Source organism: Mercenaria mercenaria, chromosome 4, assembly GCF_021730395.1.
Source record: "Mercenaria mercenaria strain notata chromosome 4, MADL_Memer_1, whole genome shotgun sequence".
Classification (NCBI taxonomy): Eukaryota; Metazoa; Mollusca; class Bivalvia; order Venerida; family Veneridae; genus Mercenaria; species Mercenaria mercenaria.
Window position 1 is genome coordinate 11,405,078 of NC_069364.1, and position 27,471 is coordinate 11,432,548.

The 27,471-nt window shown below is 35.1% G+C and overlaps 1 protein-coding gene across 3 annotated transcripts in view; it reads left to right on the top strand.

The window, feature by feature from the left end:
* Positions 1-24,290, top strand: part of LOC123551002 (rab-like protein 3) — a 49,958-nt gene extending 25,668 nt beyond the window's left edge. Inside the window, exons 7-8 of one of the 3 annotated variants that reach the window (XM_053540441.1) lie at positions 12,116-12,164; positions 20,540-24,290. In XM_053540441.1, the coding sequence (XP_053396416.1) occupies positions 12,116-12,154 (39 nt within the window). In that variant the 3' untranslated portion in view covers positions 12,155-12,164; positions 20,540-24,290. The remainder of the gene's footprint in view (positions 1-12,115; positions 12,165-20,539) is intronic. The other 2 variants (XM_053540439.1, XM_053540440.1) reach the window with 2 other exon arrangements.
* The last annotated feature ends 3,181 nt before the right edge of the window (positions 24,291-27,471 follow it).

The following is a 27,471-nucleotide window of genomic DNA, read 5'->3' on the forward strand; positions in this document are numbered from 1 at the left end:
AATGATGAGACAGGTGAATTCCCTTTAATAAAACCCTCAGTTAATATGTCTGAGCGTTGAAAAAATGATGTTACACCACTAATAAATTGCTACATTGTCAGCATGTATGTTATAAAATTGTCACCTGTTACGGAGGCAAGTTATATATAATGGTCAAAAAGTTAGTCAGCTAGACCAAGAAGGCATTGTGTACATGATAAATGCATGTCTACTGCAGAATTTCAATGACATTTATTGACAGTCAGGATAATATGACTATACTTGGTTCAAGGGCTGTTGACAGGCAGGATAATATGACTATATATACTTGGTTCGGGGGCCTTGATGATGGTTGTATGATGAGACTGAAGCTCAAATGGACATATGAACTATTTTGTGTCAGACGAGCAATTTTCTGGTTCCACTCTCTTTCTTTTTAACAATTCTTGAACAAATGTTTGATTTCTTGGAATAAATGTTACTGACTATGTTTCCTTGTGTAGGTAGAATTTCATATGTCTTTTTAACCCCTTACTTGCTATTTAAGTAAGAGGTGTTCATCTTGTCATTGAACAGTTAAAATTTAAACCTCTGACTAAGCGCATGCACAATAATTATAATCTTTAAATTTTTGCAATGTAGTGTCAGTGTTATCTTATAGATAACAACCTTGCACTTTGATTTGTAATGTGACAAAGAAGAGAGTACTTTAGCTTTTGAAGGTTAACTCTTCTTATAAAAATTCGAAAAATGTGTTAAATGAAGCCAGATATAAAGATAACCTAGTTACCAAATATCTGTCATAAAATTGGGTTAAAAGTGCAATAAATGTCAATCTACTGACAATTAAAAACTAATGTCATCCATGTTAGGAGTTTCTCTCTAATTTTAAACCATTGTTTTTAGCTCGACTATTCGAAGAATAGTCTAGCTATTCTACTCACCCTGGCGTCGGCGTCGGCGTCGGCGTCGGCGTCACACCTTGGTTAAGTTTTTGCATGCAAGTACATACAGCTATCATTTAAAGGCATATAGCTTTGAAACTTATTTATTCTTTTTCTAGGTCAATTACCAACCTCACTGGGTCAAGTTCCATAACTCTAACATGTATTTTGAGCAAATTATGCCCCCTTTTGGACTTAGAAAATTCTGGTTAAAGTTTTACATGCAAGTTACTATCTCCAAAACTAATGCAGATATTGAATTGAAACTTCACATGTGTCTTCGGGGTTATAAAACTAGTTGATAGCACCAAGTCCCATAACTCTGACCTTCATTTTGGCCAAATTATGCCCCCTTTTGGACTTAGAAAATTCTGGTTAAAGTTTTGCGTGCAAGTACATACAGCTATTACTAAAAGGCATATAGATTTAAAACTTATTTTTTCTTTTTCTAGATCAATTACCTACCTCACTGGGTCAAGTCCCATAACTCTGACATGTATTTTGGCCAAATTATGCCCCCTTTTGGACTTAGAAAATTCTGGTTAAAGTTTTACATGCAAGTTACTATCTCCAAATCTAATGCAGATATTGAATTGAAACTTCACATGTGTCTTCGGGGTTATAAAACTAGTTGATAGCACCAAGTCCCATAACTCTGACCTTTATTTTGGCCAAATTATGCCCCCTTTTTGACTTAGAAAATTCTGGTTAAAGTTTTGCGTGCAAATACATACAGCTATTACTAAAAGGCATATAGATTTGAAACTTATTTTTTCTTTTTCTAGATCAATTACCTACCTCACTGGGTCAAGTCCCATAACTCTGACATGTATTTTGGCCGAATTATGCCCCCTTTTGGACTTAGAAAATCCTGGTTAAAGTTTTACATGCAAGTAACTATCTCCAAAACTACTACAGATATTAAATTGAAACTTCACATGTGTCTTCGGGGTTATAAAACTAGTTGATAGCACCAAGTCCTATAACTCTGACATGTATTTTGGGCAAATTATGCCCCCTTTTGGACTTAGAAAATCCTGGTTAAAGTTTTGCGTGCAAGTACATACAGCTATTACCAAAAGACATATAGCTTTGAAACTTATTTATTCTTTTTCTAGGTCAATTACCAACCTCACTGGGTCAAGTTCCATAACTCTTAACATGTATTTTGAGCAAATTATGCCCCCTTTTGGACTTAGAAAATTCTGGTTAAAGTTTTACATGCAAGTTACTATCCCCAAAACTAATGCAGATATTGAATTGAAACTTAACATGTTTCTTCGGGGTTATAAAACTTGTTGATAGCACCAAGTCCCATAACTCTGATATGTATTTTGGTCAAATTATGTCCCCTTTCGAACTTAAAACTCTTTTGATATTTAACATTTTGGGTAATAATTTCCTGCTTCAGTGACAATATTTCGAATAGTCGAGCTTGGCTGTCTTATGGACAGCTCTTGTTTTTTCTGAAATAAAGAAGCAGAGTTATATAAAAATGCAAAGTTGGCCAGCTCATCACTGTACAAAATGATGGGCAATTTTCAGGAAATTACCGGTTTGTGATAGAAAGAGCATTGAAACTCGAGGGTAAACGATTTGTACGAGGGGGCGTAGCCCCCGAGTATAAATCGTTTACCCGAGAGTTTTAATGTTCTTTCTGTTTTGTATCATAGCCATCCATATATGGTAGTTGTAGGCGTTCCTCATTGCCATATACAGCAGTTCAGTGAGTACTTAAAATCTTTGCTTTACAAATGTGTAAAGCCCAGGTAAAATAAACCAATGCTAGAGCAGAAAATCAATAAAATACACTTCGCTGTCTACTGTTCCAGACACGCTGGCATACTTTCCTATCCAACAGTGCGGTAACTAGCATCACACCCTATTACCTGATGTCCACCACGCCGAGGGATGCGGCTGCCACAGAGGTAGGAAATCAATAACGATGAGTAGTGGTGTTAGTCTTTTGAGCTGTATTTTTTCATTTCGACTTTCCATGAAAATATTCTGGTGCAGGCATACGTGTAAATGCCTTAACATATTATATAATTAATCCTGGTCGCCAGCTTTGCGAAATAAAGAAGAATTCACCTGTTTAAATTGGACTTTTGTTAAAATTGATGTGAAAATCATATTCAACGGCCCAATTTGAAGTGTTTACAAAATAATTTGATCGAATTTACCTCACACGTCAAACGATCAATCATCTGGGGATAATCTTGGCAAGTTTCAAGTCTGTCCGTACGTCTACACCGACGTTCTGACCCTCTAAAGGGACCCAGGTATAGTCACGTATGATAAACTTTACCGCAGAGGGCATTTTTAGATGATGCCCATCCCACCGAGGAGTCAAAATATAGGATATCGTTTACGACAGAAGGAAATTTTGTGTAAAAACGTTTATTTTGGCTGTTTGTTTTTCTTTTGAGACCTGGGAGCTCATGGAATTATTTGCAGTATGCATAGCTTATACTTGTGTTTAATAATGGGCGGTTTTCAATGGCGAACGCCGCTGTAACACGGTGTTAATCAGTCTAGATTGAACTTCTATTTCTGACGTTGTTTTTTGCTACTATAAGTCTTCGTTTTGTAAACTCAACTTTGTTTCAATTTCTTTTATCATGAAATATACAGAAATAATGATATCGTAAGTCCTGCTGGTATCGGTACTTGTGTTCTTGCTGGATTCAGTGTTGAATTTACGGTTTATATTAAATGATAAATCGTTTTGCAATCAGTCTAGACTGTATTTATATATATCTCCCACACTGCATATAATCCGATACCGTACATGTATAGAGTTGTTTTGCCACTGAAAGTCTTCGTTTTGTAAAATCATTTTTGTTTCTTTTTTTTATCATAATATACAGATATTTGCTGCCATCAATGGAATCCTAAGTCCTGGTACTTGCGTTCTTGCTGGATTCAGTGTTGAATACAGGTTAATATCAAATATCAAATTGTTTTGCATTATCAAGCTTTCATACTAAGAGGCTACTAATAGTAACATATAGTTCTACATAGAAGATCAGTTAGGCTAGAAAATTTTAATGTATTTGTTGTCAATGGCATAAGTCAAGTGATCGGTTCTGAATAAAGCTGTTATTCATTAATCGTTTACAGAAATGTTCTAAACAATTTATTTTGTATTCAGTTCCAGAACCAAAGATGAAGGCATACATGTGTTATTACTGTAAAATGATTTTGAAGTTAACACTGGAGTTATTGACCATTTAGTTAATTTTCATGTCAAGAGAGATCTATCAAAATGCAATGAAAATAACTAAACCACCTGTTATTACCGAGTTACTGTCTGAAATGAAGATTTCATTTTGATCGATCTCTCTTGACAACTTTAAAGATGTATTCAATTTTGATATTTTGCCCTGTAACTTCGATAAATGCCCACACGCTGCACGGTCACTAGAAATGAATAGTTCACCTTCATTTGGAATCACGTCGGTATATGTTTTCTGTCCTATATCCAGCATTCCAAATGTTTTCATCTTATTCCAGTCCCATGTAGCTAAATGGTCAATCACTCTAGCGTAAGCTGCAAATCAGTGTCTTGGCATTTTTTAAAAACAATTCTCGTATATATCAAATATATATGCTTAAATATACTACTCGACAAACTGTGTTAAACTATATGATCTGATGTGTATTTAAATGAAAGCTGTATATAATAAATGCAAAACGATTTAATATCTAATATTAACCGTAACTTCAACACTGAATCCTGCAAGAACGTAAGTGCCAGGACTAAAGATATCATTATTTCTGTATATTTCATCATAAAAGAAATTGAAACAAAAATGGATTTACAAAATGAACATTTACAGCAGCAGAACCTATCTATACATGTAGCAGATAGTATGCAATGTCGGAGATAGAAATACAATCTAGACTGATTAACACTGTGTTACAGCGGTGTTCGCCATTGAAAATCGCCCATTTTTAAACATAAGTATAAACAATGCATACTGCAGATGATTCCATGACCTCCAAAGTCTTAAAAGCGAAACAAACAGCCAGAATAGACGTTTTTACACCAAATTTCCCTCTGCCGTAAACGGTATCCTATATTTTGACTCCTCGGTGGGATGGGCATCATTTAAAAATGCCCTCTGCGGTAAAGTTTATCATGTGTGACTATACCCGGGTCCGTTTGGAGGGTCAGAACGTCGGTGTAGACGTACGGACAGACTTGAAACTTGCTAGGATTATCCCCAGATGATTGATCGTTTGACGTGTGAGGTAAATCCGATCAAATTATTTTGTAAACACTTCAAATTGGGCCGTTGAATATGATTTTCGCATCAATTTTAATAAACGTCCAATTTATACAGCTGAATTATCCTTTATTTCGCAAAGTTGGCGACCAGGATTAATTATATAATATGTTAAGGCATTTACACGTATGCTTGCACCAGAATATTTTCATGGAAAGTCGAAATGAAAAAATACAGCTCAAAAGACTAACACCACTACTCATCGTTATTGATTTCCTACCTCTGTGGCAGCCGCATCCCTCGGCGTAGTGGACATCAGGTAATAGGGTGTGAGCATGCGGGTATTAAATACCTGCACACTTGTTGTTACCGCACCCTGTACTCAGTGTATACGAATTACCTGCACCAAATTTGTTAAGAAAAACACCGAGCTATGATACAAATATATTAAAGAATTCCAAAAAACTTTATTTATAAGACCATGTTGTATTAAGATGGAACCTGGAGTAGGCACTGGTGGTTGTGCTACATAAGAAAAGATGTCAGTGATCTTGAGAAACTGAAGATTATAAAACTTGATTTTTCTTCAAGAGGATAAAGAAATATAATGACATCTGAATTTTCAACAAATTAACTGAAGTAAAGCTTAAATTCATAATTAATGAATACTTGTGTGCCCATAGTCTATATTTAAGGACTGTATAATATATTGTTTTCCAACATCTAGCCTTTAATATATCTAAACAGACTTGGACCATTTTAAATCTTAAAACCAGGAAAGCCAATTTCTTATCTTCAGTCGAGGAATGGAGAACACAGCCAAAACAACAGCCTATGGTAAGAAGACAAATGCAGAAGTGCACTATAAATTCCCCAAAATGGTTTAGAGTTGAGTTGAAGGACAAATGAAAATAACTTGACCGATAAACTTAATTTATACAACTTTGCCATCTTGATTAAAGTGTTGCAGAATGAGTTATCATTGTAACATAATTATATCAAATAAAACATTTGTTACAATAAAATACAGACCATTGAACAATATTATTATGCTTGAAATAATGTGTTCCAGTAAGGTTGAAACCCCTCTTGCATCACATATTCACAATAACAAGATTATGTGCAGAGTGCAGCTTTATACTCCATATGTATTCTAGATCAGGGTCAGGGTCAGTTTCAAAATTAGACAGGGATTATATCTTCATATAGATTATTATATTTATTTATTTGAGCTTTGACACATGTTTGTTTTCAGTTAGAAGACAACCAACTAGTTTGACATTACCTTGTCATGTGTTCTTTTTTGTGAAATGGTTTTGTCTTTTGACCAGTAATATGACACAAGTATGTCCAGTACTAAGTAATGGGACATTAGTAGGTCATGTGACCTGTTATGCTTTACTCATATTTGAAAACTGTAATATGCCATAAGAGGCCAGTTACTGTAACATCATGAGGGACTAACTTTTGTGGATTATGTGGTAGCAGTATTATTCAGTATGTAATATTACCTGTTATGTGATATCATTATGTCATGTGACCTGTTTTGTGATATTGTTATTTAATGTTACCTGTTATGTGATATCTGTATGTTATAATGATCTTATCATCTTTTATTTCATATAGGTATATCATGCAACCATTAAATCTTATCTCTGATGAGTTTACCATTTTTAGCTCCACTATTCGGAGAATAGGGGTGCTATTTTACTCGCCCTGGCATCGGCGTTTGTGTTGGCGTGATATCGAGCTTTCTTAATTGGTTAAAGTTTTTCGGCAACCTTTGTTTTTCTTTTCTATTGCTTATATCTTACTGTAACTTCACATTAACATTGTTCAGCATGCAAACAAAGTATGTTCAGGGGCTGGGCCCATTATACCCAAGGTCACCAAGGTGTTATACTTAGGTTATTTTAAAGGTTAAAGTTTTTCGGCAACCTTTGTTTTTCTGTCATATCTTTGTTACTATTGCTTATATCTTACTGTAACTTCACATAAACATTGTCCAGCATACAAACAAAGTATGTGCAGGGGCTGGGCCCATATTACCCAAGGTCAAGGTCACCAGGGTGTTATACTTGGAATTATTTTCATGTAAATTATTTTTGAAAGCTTCTTTGGTACTTTAACACGGGAGGGGATCCAACTTATGTATTCCCAAATGGGCACCGCTTAAAATCATATGTTGTGCTTCTGGTAGTACATATGTGGTAGACATTTCACAGAAAAATACGTGAGATTTTTATTTGTGATTAAATATTGTGAAAATGACATTGTTTTGCCTAAAAATCACGATACAGTGCAACCGAGTGTACATTACCTAGCATGTTAGTGCATTTACCTTACCTGTATTTGTAGAAATGACGGAGAAAAACGTATCCTCCGTGAAGTGGTATAACTGAAAAATAGCAACATTTTTATCAACAGGTGGAAATATGTTGTTTAGTTGCCCTTATTTTACGCCTGCTTAATTTTGCCCTCGCAACCTTCCGTATGCAAAACCCCATCCAGAAGAAAAAATATTTGGCGATCAATTTGCCAGAAAAATATTTTTCGGCGAAAAACCGAATGGGATACATATATTGTGCATGGGCTACATATGTGATGCATAAGATTTTTTAGAACTCCACAGATCTTGAGCTTAAATGGTACCTGGATAACGAAACGAACAGGAAATACCTGCCAAGTATATGTCACATACATAAATACATTTGTATGAAAGGGATAACTTATAAACGAGCACAGCTTTAAGCTTATATTAGATGTTGTAGAACATTTCCACTTAGGAGTCTACGCATCTCTCCTAAATCCGAAGGCGTTAATGTGTTGCTTATGTGTGTTGACCTGCGAATGTCGGAAATATGCATGTTTAGTTTGGTGTGTAGTATATGAGTTGCCGATACGGTCTGCGTAATTATATGTTCTTGAACCTAGAGTTCTTTTCATGTTTGCTTTACCCGTTCATGTGCGCCTCTATATATATCTTCGGCGGTATTTGGCATTGTTATCTGTGGAAATTGTCTGTCCTTGAACTGAGTTATGGAACAAAATATCTGTCTCGGGCAACAAACTCAAAAATAAAATGTAATAAATACTTTATGGTCAGGGTGTTTCAGGAGGTATTTTGGTTTGCCCGATACAGAACTACTGGCCCAGGCTTAGTCCTGGCTTCCAAAACTCTAAATGCCGCTTTTTCTTATTTTTTTTATAGTTGCGACTTTTCCTGGCTTCCAAAACTCTAAATGCAGCTTTTTCATATATAAATGTTTTATAGTTGCGGCTTTAGAGAGCGCTCCTGTCCAAATCAAGCATAAACGGGTGCGCTGAAGTATCTTAAGCTCCCCGTCCAAATCAAGCATAAACAGGTGCGCTGAAGTATCTTAAGCTCCCCGTCCAAATCAAGCATAAACAGGTGCGCTGAAGTATCTTAAGCTCCCGTCCAAATCAAGCATAAACGGGTGCGCTGAAGTATCTTAAGCTAGCCCAGGCTCTCCACTACATGTACATATGATATTGTGGACCTGGCACTTACTTGTGTAAAACTACGTTGTTACATGTATACTGCAACTCCACATTCTAGGCCTATCATAGTTTGTGGAAATATAGGAGGGAGGATATACTGCAAGGTACTCAGTCATATAATCAGAACATAGCTGCGTCTGGTAGGTAACTTAATCAAATTAAGGGCCCAGGACATATTTCATAATTTAATGACCATGCTCAGTAATAATCACACAACTTTTGACCGAGTGCCTTGCAATATATCCTCCCTCCTATATTGCCACAAGCTATATAGGTTTAGCTTGCGAAGTTACTGCGTAGTTCAACACAAGTAAGTGCCAGGTCCACAATATCTTATGTACTGGAGCGGCCGGACCAATAGTTCTGTATCGGGCAAAGCAAAATTACCTCCTGAATTGAAATCCCAGACCCAAAAGTATTTATTACATTTTATTTTTGAGTGCGTTGCCCGAGACTCAGATATTTGGCTCTATAACTTGTGCACATACATGATTCAAAGACAGACAATTTCCACAGTTCACAATGCAAAATACCGCCGAAGATATATATAGAGGCGCACATGAATGGAGTAAAACAAGCATGAAATGAACACTGGGTTCAATAACATATAATTACGCAGACCGTATTGGCAGCTGATATGCTATACACCAAACTATACATGCATATTTCCGACATTCACAGGTCAACACACATAAGCAACACATAAACCCCTAGTGAAAATGTTCTACAGCATCATATGTAAGCTTAAAGCTGTGCTTGTTTCTAATATGTTACTTACCCCTGCGAAATAATCTGGAATAGTTCTAGAACTATACTAACATTGTTCTAGAATAAGTGCTCTAGAACAGTACTAAGAACAATGCTCTTTAGTTTTAGAACATTTAAAGAACAGTTCTATTATGTTAAATGAGACAAATCTGTCCCTGGAATGTTCTAGAACTGTTCTGTTACTTTTTTTTATCAGTTGTTCTAGAACAGTTCTGGAACATTTCAGGGACAGATGTTCTAGAACTGTTCTGACCATTTGTTCTAGAACAGTTCTACAACGTTAAATGGGACAGATCTTCCCTGAAATGTTCCAGAACTGTTCTAGAACAACTGATAAAAAAAAAAAGTAACAGAATAGTTCTAGAACATTCCAGGGACAGATTTGTCTCATTTAACGTAATAGAACTGTTCTTTAAATGTTCTAGAACTAATGAGCGCTGTTCTAGAGCACTTATTCTAGAACAATGTTAGTATAGTTCTAGAACTATTCCTGATTATTTCGCAGGGCATTGACATGTTGAGTAAAACAGTAAACTAGAGTGGGATTGGGAGCATAATAAGAAGTAAACAATTGCTGTATAAAATACAAAACATTAAGTTAAACAATGTATAATTTACTTTAATCTCAAGATTGAAATTCAGATGCATGTACTAGCCTTGCTTCAGGGTCGTGAAAACTTGTGACATTTTAAAAGGACTTTATTTTTTTTAAATGAATGATTTATGACAGCACCATAATTACTTATTTGATTTTCAGTATACTCATGTTCCTTTTAAACAATTCTTAACTGTAGTATCATAGTTATTTCCTTCTTATTTGCTGCACAAACTTCTCAAAAGTTGCTGAATCACATGTGCAAAAAATTTCCCAGCATGCAACAAAATAATGGAAACTGATCATGTGACATTATGAATTTAATGTTCATGAACATTAATGAAAAGTTCATGAAGTTATTCATTTATTGTAAAAGGTAATAAACCTAAGTTTTATGTTTAATGAATGAACAGTTCAGAAGTTAAAGTTATACAGGTTTTTCTAAATTTTTGTGTAACAATTATTGTATAGAACATTTGAAGAACATAAATCCCTTAACTGTTCTAAAAGTGTACTGGAATTCTGTTGCAGATTGTTTCTAGAACATATGCAGAACTTGATCTGACAAAATCTTCTAGAATTTTGTTTCAGAACATTTGTAGAACATTTGAAGAAATTGATATTTCCTTGAAATGTTCTACAAATAAGTTCTGGAACATTTGTAGAACTTGTAAATCACAGAATAGGTCATGAATTTATTTTGGAACATTTTAAGAACACTTTTAGAACCAAATATTGTTCTGCAAATGTTCTTGATTTGTACAATAAAATGTTCCAGAACAGTTCTAGAGCAATTGTTCTAGAACTGAGTTACGGAACACTTCTAGTACTGTTCTGTTACGTTCGGAAACAGTTCTAGAACTGTACTGATTTCTAGAACAGATTTTCGCAGAGATAGTATCCCTTTAATATACATGTATATAATTTTTGGAATAATGTGAAATATACTTGACACGTATTTCCAGTTCATTTCTTTATCCAGGTACCAGTTAAGCTCAGTATCTGTGGAGTTCTAAAAGGTCTAATGCACAACATATGTATCCCATTCGGTTTTTCGCCCCAAAACATTTTTTCTAGCAAAGTGATCGCTATAATATTTTTTTTTTCTGGGTGGGGTTTTGCATATGGAAGGTTTCGAGGGCAAAATTTAAGCAAGCGCAGGGCAATTACAACATATTTCCATCTGTTGATAAAATTGTTGCTAATTTTCAGTCATACCACTTCATGGAGGATACGTTTTTCTCTGTCATTTCTACAAATACAGGTAAGGTACATGCACTTACGTGCTTGTTAATGTATACTCGGTTGCACTGCATCGTGATTTTTTAGCAAAACAATGTCATTTCCGCAAAATGCAATCACAAATAAAAACCTCACCTGTTTTTCTGCGAAAGTTTTACCACATATGTACTACTGGAAGCACAACATATGAATTTAAGCGGTGCCCATTTGGGAATACAATTTATGTTGGATCCCCTCCCGTGTTTAAAAGATAAATGACTTGAAAGTAAAAACATTTCTTTATAATCATCATCTGCATGTGTGGTTACAATCCCCATAATTCTAATTGTATTTTTGACAGAATTATGCCCCTTTCATACTTAAAGTTTTTTGGAATCTTCGCTTTCTGGATATAACTTTAGTACAATATAAGATAATGACTTGAAACTTAAAATGTATATTTATCATCATCATCTGCTATAATAATGTATAAAATAAAAATAAATAAAAAAATAAATAGAAATATAATTAGAGTTTAGTAAAGTCTTTATACTTTATGTGCATGTAGTTTCTCGGACTGTTCTTTCTGATATAATTGAATTCCATCAAAATAAAGAATGTCAGTACCCCTTCCATACTTGACCTTTAACCCCTCTGAGTAGTAGGGTCTTTTTCTTCCTTTTAAAGTAGAGGTCTCTTAAAATTATTGAGACATATATTCATTTTACTGTCAAATCGCCAAATAGTGGGGAGCACTGTCTTACGGACAGCTCTTGTTTTGCTTCTTGTTTCTGAAAAAATTAAGTGTTAACATATGATCAGCATTTGAAATAAATGAGTTTTCTTTTTTATAGCTTGCAAATAAACAAACTGACAAGTGGTTATGTATATAGCAATATACAGGTATACTTCTAGTAAACATTTAGAAAACGGAGATGTGGCATTATGAGTGAAATTGTGATTAACAATTTTATTTTGTGTGTTTTTTTAAGAAGTAGTATATCTCAGACAGAGATAGAATTATATCATTAGGGTCAAACTTGGTACTAAGAATCAGTGGCAACACTAAATGGGCTTCTTTTAGGTTTTCCACCTGAGCCTTTTTTTTGCAAAGTAAATATGTTTCAAAACTTATACTATTTTCAGTGGTGTTTTATAACAATATTTTCAAAATGATGAAAGTGACTGGTCTTCAGATTGACCAAAAATGATCTTTCTTTAGAATTTAAGTTTTGTCATATTATGAACATTAGAAAATGAGATTTTTTTTTGTAAACTAATTTTGAAAAATGCAAAATAAAGATGCCTGAAACAGGAATCGTACCCGAGTCGCCAAAACAATAATATTTTCCTATGGCCTTGACCAATACACCATGGAGGAATTTGTACTTAATGATCATTAAATTAGAAAGCTTTATAATTAAGGCAGTTGACTTTCGGTACCCTAGCTGTTACAGACGCTTTTCAATTTTGAATGGAAAAAATAGTAAAAATCATTCATTCTTACCGGGTATGTGTTTTTGTAACATTTAATATGTCGATAACTTAGTTTAAAGGCACCGACCTCCAGATTTTGGCTAAAAATTATCTTTCATAAAAATTGAAGTTTGATCATTTTGAAAAAATTATGCCTCTTTTTCGACATGTATTTTTTCAATAGACAAGGCTGTTGAATAGTCGAGCCTTGCTGTCTTCATACAGCTCTTGTTGTTTTTTAACTATCTTAAAAATGTCAAATCAAGAAAAAAAAGATGCCTGGGTCAGGTTTCGAACCCAGACCGATGCGGTATTAAAAACTTTTCCCGCTATCTTTACTAATACACCACAGGGTAATACGTACTTAAGGAACTTTTGAATATAGATTATTTATAATTAAGGCAGTGTACCTTGAGTAAAGGGTTACAAATGCTTTTCAATTTTCAGTGTAAAAATTAGTAACAAGAGGACCATGATGGTCCTGAATCGCTCACCTCTTCCCACATGACCCAGTTTTGAGTATGACGTCGTTTTTTCTATTATTTGACATAGTGACCTAGTTTTTGAGCTCATGTGACTCAGTTTTGAAGTTGATCTAGATATTATCAAGATAAAAATTCTGACCAATTTTCATGAAGATCCATTGAAAAATATGGTCTCTAGAGAGGTCACAAGGTTTTTCTATTATTTGACCTATTGACCTAGTTTTTGAAGATACGTGACCCTGTTTTAAATTTTACCTAGATATCATCAAGGTGAACATTCTCACTAATTTTCATGAAGATCTCATGAAAAATATGGCCTCTAGAGAGGTCACAAGGTTTTTCTATTTTTATACCTACTGGCCTAGTTTTTGACCGCACGTGACCCAGTTTGGAAAATGACCTAGATATCATCAAGGTGAACATTCTGACCAATTTTCATGAAGATCCATTGAAAAATATGGCCTCTAGAGAGGTCAAAAGATTTTAATAATTTTAGACCTACTGACCTAGTTTTTGACCGCAGTTGACCCAGTTTCGAACTTGACCTAGATATCATCAAGATGAACATTCAGACCAACTTTCATACAGATCCCATGAAAAGTATGGCCTCTAAAGAGGTCACAAGGTTTTTTTATTATTTGACCTACTGACCTAGTTTTTTATGGCACGTGACCCATTTTCAAACTTGACCTAGATATCATCAAGGTGAACATTCTGACCAATTTTTATGGAGATCCATTCACAAGTATGGCCTCTAGAGAGGTCACAAGGTTTTTCTATTTTTAGACCTACTGACCTAGTTTTTGACCGCACATGACCCTGTTTCTAATTTGACCTAGATATCATCAAGATGAACATTCAGACCAATTTTCATACAGATCCCATGAAAAATATGGCCTTTAGAGAGGTCACAAGGTTTTTCTATTATTTGACCTACTGACCTAGTTTTTGATGGCAGATGACCCACTTTTGAACTTGACCTAGATATCATCAAGATGAACATTCAGACCAACTTTCATACAGATCCCATGAAAAATATGGCCTCTAGAGAGGTCACAAGGTTTTTCTATTATTTGATCTACTGACCTAGTTTTTGAAGGCAAATGACCCACTTTCGAACTTGACCTAGATATCATCAAGGTGAACATTCTGACCAATTTTCATGAAGATCTCATGAAATATATGGCCTCTAGAGAGGTCACAAGGTTTTTCTATTTTTAGACCTACTGACCTAGTTTTTGACCGCACGTGACCCTGTTTCGAACTTGACCTAGATATCATCAAGATGAACATTCAGACCAATATTCATACAGATCCCATGAAAAATATGGCCTCTAGAGAGGTCACAAGGTTTTTCTATTATTTGACCTACTGACCTAGTTTTTGAAGGCACGTGACCCAGTTTCGAACTTGACCTAGATATCATCAAGATGAACGTTCTGACCAATTTTCATGAAGATCTTGTGAAATATATGGCCTCTAGAGAGGTCACAAGGTTTTTCTATTTTTAGACCTAGTGACCTAGTTTTTGAAGGCACGTGACCCAGTTTCGAACTTGACCTAGATATCATCAAGGTGAACATTCTGACCAATTTTCATGAAGATCTTGTGAAATATATGGCCTCTAGAGAGGTCACAAGGTTTTTCTATTTTTAGACCTACTGACCTAGTTTTTGATGGCACGTGACCCAGTTTCGAACTTGACCTAGATATCATCAAGATGTACATTCTGACCAACTTTCATAAAGATCCCATGAAAAATGTGACCTCTAGAGTGGTCACAAGCAAAAGTTTACGGACGCACGCACGCACGGACGCACGAACGGACGGACGGACGACGGACACCGCGCGATCACAAAAGCTCACCTTGTCACTTTGTGACAGGTGATCTAAAAATATCTAATTCTAATGTGTTTCCATAACATATTATATATAAAATTCTCTTTTTTGTTGTTGTATGTCTGGATGCTAGTGCCTTTAAGAAATATAGCAATAATTTCCTGATATTTAAAAATTTTCTCTTATTTTACCTCACCTGTCACGTAGTGACAGGGTGAGCTTTTGTGATCGCCCTTCGCTCCTCGTTCGTCCGTCCATCCACAATTTCTTGTGAACACGATAGAGACCACATTTTGCAAGCAATTTTTATCAAACTTGTACAAAACTTGTATTGGCATGATATCTCGGTTCCTTTCGAAACTGGCCAGATCCCATCATGGGTTCTAGAGTTATTGCCCCTTAAAGGCCCAGAATTTACTATTGTGCGTGCGTCAACAATTTCTTGTCTGCACGATAGTGGTTTCATTTATGATTTTGTTTTAACCAAACTTGCACACAACTTGTATCACCATAAGATCTTGGTTCCTTTCTTGAACTGGCCAGATCCAACAATGGGTTCCAGAGTTATGGCCCCTGAAAGGGCCAGAATTAGCTAATTTGACCTTGTCTGCACAATAGCAGCTTCATTTAGGATTTTGTTTTAACCAAACTTGCACACAACTTGTATCACCATAAGATCTTAATTCCTTTCTTGAATTGGCCAGATCCCATAATGGGTTCCAGGGTTATGGCCCCTGAAAGGGCCAAAATTCCCTATTTTGACCTTGTCTGCACAATAGCAGCTTAATTTATGATTACCATAAGATCTTGGGTTCCTTTCTTGAACCGGCCAGATCCCATAATGGATTCCAGAGTTATGGCCCCTGAAAGGGCCAAAATTAGCTATTTTGACCTTGTCTGCACAATAGCAGCTTCATTTATGATTTTATTTATGCCCCCAAAGGGAGGCATATTAGTTTTCAACTGTCCGTCCGTTCGTTCGTTAGTTTGTCACAACGTTAACTTTTTGCATGAAGGCACTTTACTCATGAACCACTGCACCCTGGACCTTCAAACTTCACATGCTGATAGAACTTATTGAGTACACGACCTCTACTGACTTTGGGTCACCAGGTCAAAGGTCAAGGTCACAGGGGCCAATGTTAACTTTTTGCATGAAGGCACTTTACTTGCGAACCTGACTGCACCCTGGACCTTCAAACTTCACAGGCTGATAGTACTTATTGAGTACACGATCCCTACTGACTTTGGGGTCACCAGGTCAAAGGTCAAGGTCACAGGGGCCAATGTTAACTTTTTGCATGAAGGCACTTTACTCGCGAACCACTTCACCCAGGACCTTCAAACTTCACATGCTGATAGTACTTATTGAGTACACGACCCCTACTGACTTTGGGGTCACCAGGTCAAAGGTCAAGGTCACAGGGGCTTATGTTAACTTTTTGTATGAAGGCACTTTACTCGCGAACCACTGCACCCAGGACCTTCAAACTTCACATGCTAATAGTACTTATTGAGTACATGACCCCTATTGACTTTATGGTCACCAGGTCAAAGGTCAAGGTCAAAGGTTAAGGTGCTGCGGGGGCATTTGTCAGCATTAGTGACAGCTCTTGTTTTAACCAAACTTGCACACAACTTGTATCACCACAAGATCTTGGTTCCTTTACTGAACTGGCCAGATTCCATTATGGGTTCCAGAGTTATGGCCTGCGCAATAGCAACTTCATTTATGATTTTATTTTAACCTAACTTGCACACAACTTGTATAACCATAAGATCTCGATTCCTTTTTATACGCCCGAAGGGACATATTATGTTATCACCTTGGTGTCCATCTGTCTGTTGGTTAGCAATTTCCCTCCTGCTCTGTAACTCTTGAACCCCTTTAAGGATTTCATAGAAACCTCACACAAATGTTCACCTCATCGAAACGACATGCAGACCGCTTTTCGGATGGCTCACTTCAAGGTCAAGGTCACACTTAGGGGTCAAAGGTCATATGACTTTGTTTTGTGCGTATAATGCTCTGCATTTGCATTGCATTGCAGTGCTCTTGTTTTTATTTGGCAGATCCTTCTTTTGTCCACTTACAATAATTTTTTTTTTAATTACTTCCCGTTTATGTTACTATAAATAGCTTATTTAGTAACTTTTTTATTATTGGCCGTAGGGAAAAATCAAGACCACTTTTCTGTGGTACAACATGGATGGTTCCTCCAATTTTTAGGTGTATTTTGACATATCTATACCTTGTAAGAATTTTTTTTTCTTTTTGGTTAAATTTCTTCCCTTTGTTGTTCCTGTTCTTTGGACTTATGGCTATATAGAAAACTGATTTCAAAACAATTTTACACAAGACTTGTATTCCTTGGGTGACCCTCTACTATATTCCTTCAAATAATTTTGATTCAGCGAAAAACATGGCCCCAAGGGGTTTTGCGTATTTTCCCTATATGCCTATATAGAACTTTGAAAAAAAAATTGTCAGAAACTGCTGGTCCATTTTCAAAATAATTTTACATAAATGTTTCTTGGATGACCCTCTACCAAATTCCTTCAAATAATTTTGATTCATTGAAAAAGTGGCCACCTTGGGAGGGGCTCATTTTCCCATATGGCTATACAGAAAACTTCTTGTATGAAACTACTGGCCTGATTTGAAAATAATTTTATTTGAAGTAACTTTAAGAAAATTTCACCTATATTTTCTCATAATTCTTTTGATTGATCTTGATTATGATTTTTGACCTTCTTGTCCTTAAGTGCAATGATAACAGGTGAGCGATATAGGGACATTATAGCCCTCTTGTTTGTTTTGTACAATCTGAAGGTCAGTGCCTTTAAAGCTGAAAGTCAGTGCCTTTAAGGCTTTTTGCCAGACTTTTATTTTTAGTGAAAATTTCTCAATTTAGATTAATCTGTGAAATATCTTCTAAAATTTGAAAAACAAACAAAAAATAGTTTTGAATACATTAGTTTTATTTTTGTCAAATGATACAGAAAGAAGTAAAGGAGAAAATTATAATGTCAACCAGTCCTTAAGAAGGGTTGACCACATTTTCACTCACAGAATGATGATCTTTATTTTCTTTTATGTACCTCTTCCTTAATAATTATTTAAAAAGGTGACAACAATGATATGGCTGTGGGACACTTGCATGGAGAAAAAGAGCCAGAATATATACATTTTGGCCTCTGTAATAGAGTTAGCTTCTTTTGGTGACTAAATCCCATATACAATATTCTCCATAGTTTACTTTAGCAAGGCATGAAATGAAATCCCTCCTATCCTATGAACATGTAGAAATTACCAACAAACTGCAATATATTTTTACTCAGTGATTTCAGGTTGGATTTAATGGCTGGCATACAGTTGTTATGACATCATTTTTGAGCAAAATCAGTTTTCAGTTTACAACATGATTATATCAAAAAAATAATTACTAATAGCACAAATTACAAAATATTCTCAACATGATTTGTTTGGGTTTTTTTTCACAAAAATAATTACAGGATGTTTCATGGAACCAGTATGATTTTGATGTTAGATGTTAGAGACTTTAATGTTGTGCAATGTTTGCTATGAATTTCATGTTTATTATAAAGCAAACGTAACATCCCTTGCAAAAGTTCGAAAGGCCGTTCATGAACTTTTCTTGAATTGTTCAAGAATACAAGTTCATAAACTGTGCATGAACATTCCATGACAGTTTTCAATAATAGTTTATGAACCTATCCAGGCTTCATTGTAAAAACAGTTCATGGACCTTTTTCATCCTTCAAGAATCATGAATTTTTTAAGGGGCAGACAACTGCTTGAACTGGTCACAAACAGTTGAAGAATACTTTATAAACTTTTCGTGAACATTGTTGTTCTTAGAAAGTTCTTGTCTGGTTCATGAAACACAGTTTTAGGAAAGCAGCCCAGCAGCTTTATATACAACTACATATTTTATCTATATATAGAAGATCAACTTTTTCAACAAAATGGGCCTGGAATGCTTTGCTTTGAATTTTAGGCGTTAATTAATAAGGCATGTTACACTGCTCCCAAATTCAAGAAAAAAGCCTTTCAAAGAAGATAAAGAATGTAAGAATAAAATCAGATATTTGTTTTACTTATGCAGTGGAAACATTCATCAGCATAATACTAACTTTGAGTATTACTAGCAGCTGATGAATAGACCAAGTTCAAGAACTGATAAAAGAAGTTCTTTTAATTATCCCCCGCCGATGAAATCGGGAGGGGGGTATTGAAATGGCGTTGTCCGTCCGTCAGTCCGTCCGTCAGTCCGTCCGTCCGTCCGCAGCCATTTCTCAGTAACTACTTGGTAGAATTTCATGAAACTTGAAATAAACATGAACCAACATACTGCGATGATGCCCGTCAAGTTTTTTTTTTGATTGGTCAATTTCCCTCAGAGTTATTGCCCTTGATTTAATAAAAAATGTCAGTCTGCAGCCATTTCTCAGTAACTAACTGGTAGAATTTCATCAAATTTGAAATTGACATGAACCAAGATACTGCGCTGATGCCCGTCAAGTTTTTTTTTTGATAGGTCAATTTCCCTCAGAGTTACTGCCCTTGATTTAATGAAAAATGTCCGTCTGCAGCCATTTCTCAGTAACTAGCAGGTAGAATTTCATCAAACTTGAAATAGACATGAACCAAGATACTGCGACGATGCCCTTTAAGTTTTTTTTCGATTGGTCAATTTTCCATATACTTATTGCCCTTTAATTGTTTAAAATCCACAGATCTGTACATAACAAACCAACCAATTGGAAGAATTTCATTAAACTTCTTTAACTTCTTTCATTCTTTTCCATGAACATTTATTATAAACATGTTGTGTACACCTGGTCACCACCTTACCTTGGTCACCCCCCCCCCCCCCAATTTTTTTTTTTTTTTTCATTTTTCGTTTTCTATCAATATTTATAATCAACATGTAAACTGTTGTATCCTCGCCCCACCACCCACCCAGACAAACCATTCATTTTCTTTTAATTTGATTTTGACTAATGAAATTATTTGCTTCTTGGTAACATTCTTAACTTTTTGCTGGATATATTTTTTTGCCGTTCCTCAACTTTGACCCTTTCGGCGGGGGATTCCAATTCATCGAATTTGCTTGTTTTTCAAAGCTTTTGCTGTTCATGAACTGAACACACTCTCCAGGAAATGTTTAAGAACAATTCATGAGCTCTAAAAGTTTATGAACATTGTTACTGGTATCTTTATTCATTGACAAATCATGAATATTTAGTTGATGAACTGTTCACAAAGTTCATAAAAACTGTTCTTAAAGTTCTTGATAAAGTACTTGAACTGTTCTTGAACAATTCATGAAGTCAAGAACTGCCATTTCACAAGGGATGTGGAAGATAATACATTATAAATTATAGAATTCAAAGCAGCTTTATTTTAAATGGATTTTACAAGACTAATAGTATAATTTTTGTATTTTTCAGGGCCAAGGTCACTATTCACCGCCTCCAGATCGGAGAAGATTCAAGAATGCACATATAGATTGACTAGAACATAGTAGTGATTTAGTCGGGAAATGGACTTCTTAATGTAGCTGAACTATCAGTGGTGGAGCAAAGTGTTCATAGAAGTTTTTGAGACTGTGATACTTAAATTATACTTATGAGGTTTACTGATTTCGCTGTGTGTGTATGCATGTTTTCACACAGTGAAAACCAGGGAAAGCTGTATGAAATGCAGTAAAGCTTTTGGGTACATCCCTAGATTTGATACCCTTCAGTAACCTATCTTTTTTTGTAGTTATACAGAATTTTGGTGATCAGTTTTGTTGGCCAGGTTTTCGAGGAAAAATCCAGCTTGTAGATTAGGTCTGTCCAGGCGGATGGGCAGGCGGATGGATGAAAATAATGAGTCTCATGTTAAACTTTTTGTTCACTCAATATCTGAACAAGTGTTTCACCTAGGACCTTGAAACTTCATATGTATGTTGGTCTTGATGTGTACATGACCTCTAATGCTTTTGGGGTCACTGGGTCAAAGGTCAAGGTCACAGGGACCTGAACATTTAAAATGGTTTCTGCTCAATATCTGGACAAATATTTCACCTATGACCTTGAAACTTCATAGTACAGTAAACCTCGCTTATAAGGAACAGCTTGGGACCTCTAAAATTTGTTCTTTATAACCGAGGTTCCTTATATCCGTATATCGAACAAGTTCCTTGTAACCGAGGTTTGTATAACGAACACAATTTGTATGTCGAACACTATTTGACTGACGTTTGAAAAGGGCTACGTGTTCACACTCCGGGCCTACCATAAATCTGTATGTGAGAAAAATGCGAGTCTAGTACCGGTCCTTTTCTGGAGAGATGGTAAGGTAAACTGCATGCATGTATGTGACCGTAAAAGTGTTTAAACGCGGCCTTTAAACCTAAACTAAGCCAAAATGTACGTCGGATAGAATGACCGTAGTTTTTGTTTATTTTTTGTCAGTTATTTCGATCTTCTTTTTCAGAGAGCACTACATTATGACTATAAGATATGTTGCACTTACGCCCCTTACCTTGCTCTACTGCATGTTATGTTAAAAGGCATCAACAGTAATATAAAATAAATGTTCAATTTTCTATTTTGCAGACACAAGATAACAGCATCTTACATACGGATTAAAGTGCAAATTATACCTATAATATTGCTATTGTCTATTTTAGCACCTGCTTTAATTTTAACAATTGGAAATAAGGTAAACTGAACTGTTTGCCATTGTTAATCACGCGTAATTAGCACATTTATTAGGATATTTCCATCATGACAAAACTAGACTAATAATATCCAATATTATAATCCCAAGTCTGCTATCGTGTAGTATTTGAGAAATGTTAATGATGATATTATATATTTTCTTTTCATTTTAGCCTTGAATTAACAAACTAAAGATCATAGACATGAAATCATTTGTTTTTTTCAAGTGTATGAAAACGCGGGAAAGTGCCGAGATTACTCATCAGCGATTCTTAAGTTTATTTCCGATTTTCAATATTTTTTATTCTTTATGTCCATTCGCTATACTTACCGAGGGGTTTTCCACTGAATTTCATACTTTGGGACCGGAAAAAGTGTTCCTTATAACCGAGTGTTCCTTATAACCGAGTTCCCTATAACCGAGGATTTTTACATTGAATAAAGAAGGAATTAGATCGGGGAATTGAAAACTGTTCCTTATAACCGAGTGTTCCTTATATCCGAGTTCCTTATAAGTGAGGTTTACTGTTTTGGTCTTGATGCGTACAAGACCCTTGTTGATTTCGGGGTCACTGGGTCAAAGGTCAAGGTCACAGGGACCTGAACATTGAAAATTGTTTTATGCTCAGCAACTGGACAAGTATTTCACCTTGGACCTTGAAACTTCATAGGTATGTTGGTCTTGATGTGTACATGACCCATACTGGTTTCAGGGTCACTGGGTCAAAGGTCAAGGTCACAGAGACCTAAGCATTGAAAATTGTTTCCGCTCAATATCTCGATAAGTATTTCACCTAGGACCTTGAAGCTTCATACGTTTGTTGGTCTTGATGTATACATGTCTCCTATTGATTTTGGGGTCAAAGGTCAAGGTCACAGGGATATTAACATTGAAAATGGTGTTTTTCTTACTTACATTGTTTTACACCAATTTATTTCTTTAATTTCATTTTCTACCTGTCCATTTCTTTTTTTTCCCTTTTTCCTTCAATAGTGCTTATTAATTTGGGGGTTATTTATTGTATGCCTTTATTAGAACTTTAACTCATTATCACCTAATTCAAAAAACCAGCCAAAATGCTGTCAGGCATTAGCTGCTCGTTTTATTTGTTACACTTCTGAAAATGTACAGGTTTAATATATGCTTTCTAAATGTGATGAAAAATTAAGATTTAAGTATTGTATACCACCTTTAAGAGGGGTAATTGACTCATTTTATAAAAGTAAATAAAATACACTCTTCTAGTAGGGATTTCCCCAGTATATTATGGACCTTTCAGTTCCTAAATAAATTTCTACCAGAACGTTGGAAAAAGTAACAAATATGTCCCAAAAAATGAGATATACCACATTTTAAGGGAAATACATGTGGATGCTCATTCTTCCTATTCTGTTAGGTGTAGACAGTCAAAGAGTTTTCAGATTTAGCTGAAAGATAAAACTTTAATAAAAATGGCAGTCATTTTGTTTCCATGGCAATGTAAAATGAAATTCTTGATCTATTAGAGACAAAAATCTTTTGACTAAATTTTGAAAGAAAATGAATTCGAAATTCTTTCAACCATTTGAATGGTGGAAAGGTGACTTTGATATAAAAATCAACCGACAGTTTGGATTTTAATCCATTGATTGAAACTTCTGATGCTGTAGGTTTGTTTTGTGTAAACAATGAATATTACAATATCTCCAAAGACTCATTAATATGTATGAAATATGGTTCGCACAGACCTCGAAAAGTCCTTGAATTTGATGGCTATCCTTAAAAAGTCCTTAAATTTGATAAAAGCTGAAAAAGTCCTTGAATAGTACTTAAATTTTGAAAAAAATCGTAATTTTTTACCAATATGTCCTTTGGAATGGCTGTAAATGGAGTATCTTGATTATATTTTTGAAATACAAATGACATTTTACTTAAATTTAAAAGTGAAAAAAAACAACGAGAACTGCCCTTTGTTGTCAATACCATTTTCGCAGTTACGGTACAGAAGGATATTAGTTTTACCAAGGAAAGAAATTCTCACAAAGTGATATTTTGACAGTTTAACAGTTACCTTAAGTTCTGATATGAATTAATATTTGATTAAAGACTATCTATAATTTTTTTTTATAACATTTGTGTTGATTATGTTTTGATAGAAATGTCCTTGAAAAATGTAAAATAGTCCTTAAAAAGTCCTTAAATTTGTTTTTAGATGTTCTGTATGAACCGTGTGAAAGTATGCCTCGCTGTAATATCATTCTGTTAAAAATGTTGGTTGCCTTAATATCTGAGGGTATTTAATAAAGTCATTATTTGATTCATATTGTTTTGCTGTACCATACATCATGCTATACAATTATATTATACTGCCTTCATCAATTTAGTATTATTGAATAAAATTACAATGTTAAAACATACTTTCTTGTTTCATTATGAGGGAAGTAGCTAAAGCTAAGCTGAGATAACTGTGTCAGTCTTAATGTAAATACTTGTTGTATAAAGCTGTTGGAGTTACTTCCCTTACATCATGGACTTGATATTTGTTTATCAAAACTATCATGTAATGTGTTTGTACTTTTCTCTTGAAGCAAAAAAAAGCAAACATTTTTTAATTACTGAAAAAGGCATTTTATCTGGTTTTTAAACCTTGTTGAAATCTGTACAGAAACTTCATTGTAAATATAGAAACACCAGGTAATTACAGTAATTAATGTGGTATTAGTATAGTCTATTTTTGAAGTTATATGAATTGTGTGAAGTCATCCTAAAGGGGAGTGTCCCACTTAAAAACTATAATGGTCTATACTGACATGGGATAAAAGTCACTGAATAGATTCTCACAATGGTTTGCAACTAAAGGTACTGTTTCTTGGTTTGTATAAGGATTTTAATTGTAGACAGAGACTGATGTGTTTGTACATAATGCATGTGAAAAAACTTGAGATTGCAACATCTTTACATCTTTCCATCTTTCAAATTGTGCCAACCATATTTTTTGGAAAGATCTCTCATTTTTAGATAAGTGTATGATACAAAGAAACTTTGCCTAAATGTATATTCTTCAACAGTCCCATTGTTATCTGAGCAAAAAATTCAATTATAAAAATTGCATATTAATGGCTTTCTTAACATTATGTCCTTAATTGTTGATGAATAAGGGCACAGAAGAAATTTCAAAGACATTATTGCATCAAAAATGCAAAATCCTCTCCAGCTAACAGGGCAGGAAAAGGTTCAAAGTAACTGTATCATCTTAGAGGATGATTTAGAACCCTTGGCACAGTGTTTGCAGGTCTCTATGGAAGTTTGACAATGTGCATTTGATATTTATTCTCCATTTCAAATGACTGGCTAAAACAATGAGCTTCATACAACTTTTACAAAAGTCACTATATCTGTAGTTATTCTCACTCCTCTATTACTACATGAAGAGAAGTTGTTATTAGATGTTAGAAGGCCAAAAGGTACTGCCACAAACTTGTAGTTGGTTAGGGTTGTTGCATGAATCAAACAATACACATATTCCAGAAAGCTTCTTAGTTTTGTGAACCAGGGCTGGTATTCATAAAGCTCCTAAGGGAAAATTTTCCCTAAGGGACTAACTAAGGGAAAAGTTCCAAAGCATTTTGTGGACAATCGTCGAGATAGTTGGAATGTCTAACAATATTGTCACATAGAGTCTGGCATAGTAATGAAGATAAACAATAAATCTTATAAAGTTTACACTTTTCTTTTGTGCTAGGCTGTTTAGGAAATTTTACAAAGTTGAGGATTTTCCTAAGTTTTCTCCTTAGGAGCTTTATGAATACGGGCCCAGGTAAAACCCCAATACACTATACCTTGGTCTACCAGTATACTGGACATTGATTTGATGTCTGGGAATAAAATAATGATTTCTGCTTTGAAGTAACCACTGAAGGATTTGTGAATGGTTTACCATCTCAGCAAGAACCCTTTCACACATTCAATGATTATCTACTGACATTCCCCACTTATACAGAGGGGGTGTAATGTTTAGCTCATTATTCAGTCTGTGGTATGGGTCATTTGATCAGCAGATAAAGTCAATAATTAGGGAATGCTTATAGGCATCAGGCCAGGGATTCAGTCAAACAGCAAAAGCCTGAAAATCTACATTCTAAAGCCTGAAAAGTCCATTTTTAATAGAGATATATAGGGAAATTCGGGCAGCCAAAAGCCTGAAATCAGGAACAGTCTTGAAAAATCCCAAGCCTGAGGCATACATTGTTCAGAGGTCTTAGATGATAGCCTATGGCCATTAGTCGGTCCCCATTGGTTTTAAGGGTAAAGAGTCAGTAAGTGAAAGGTCGAAATGACCTGACAAGACTGAAAATAGTTTACACTAAATAACTTTTGAACATATTGTAACAATTTGTAACTGAAAAAAGTTTCCAATCAGTATCTGGAGCAAGCTTGAACCTTATGGCGATCAAATTCCTATTGACCATTACCACTGGTTAGTAGATGAAAGTCCCACTCCGTGACTCCAGTTACCTCCCTTTACAGTCTGTCCACAGTCACAAACAACAGCTATTAAAATTGAGGTATTCAAAATTCTCCAGTCTTCCAGATATAATTAACACTTTGATGATTTAATTGTGAAAAGGAAAACATTTCTGAACATCGAACATTTTCTTGTGCACGGATTAAATATGATATGATTAGCATTTCGCAATACCCAAAGAATGTTACCCACTGACCAGTGTATCATTGATTTGGGTTGTTTTTTTGCCTTTGATGATGTCACATCCTTATTACGTCACTGTAGGTATAATGTCATATACCAGTGCTAAATAGCAGTTATTGGAATGCACGTTGTCTCTGGCAAATTCTTAGTGCATTTGGCATTTGTATTTTATTAGGAACTGTAACAGTTATTTACCAGCAAAGCTAAATACACAAAACATTTTTGTAGAGAGATCTAGCTTTATATCTTATAATTTTTATTTGCCTTTTTTACTTATCCCAAACCGAAAATGTTCCATTTATTCTCCCTGGAAAAGGTTTAAAATCTAGTATTTTTATGAGCCCCAAAACACATGTGCATCCACTCAATCCGACCTTGACCTCCAGACTTGTCAGTTGCTTTTGAGGTCATAAGTTTGAAAGTCAAGATCACATTATACTTTAGAATGAAAATTACCATGAAAATTACCCAACAAGTTACCTCCAGCATGCCTTCATAGAAGCAAAGTATATAAACAACCTCTTTTTAGCTCACCTGAGCACAAAGTGCTCAAGTTGAGCTTTTATGATCGCCCTGTGTCCGTCGTCCATTGTCGTCAACAATTTGACTGTTAACACTCTAGAGGTCACAATTTAGGCGCAATCTTAATGAAACTTGGTCAGAATGTTACTCTCAATAAAATCTTGGACGAGTTCGATATTGGGTCATCTGGGGTCAAAAACTAGGTCACCAGGTGAAATCAAAGGAAAAGCTTAATAACACTCTGGAGGTCACAATTGTGGCCCAATCTTAATGGAACTTGGTCAGAATGTTACCCTCAATAAAATCTTGGACGGGTTCGATATTGGGTCATCTGGGGTCAAAAACTAGGTCACCAGGTCAAATCAAAGGAAAAGCTTGTTAACACTCTAGAGGTCACAATTTTGGCCCAATCTTAATGAAACTTGGTCAGAATGTTACCCTCAATAAAATTTTGGCCGAGTT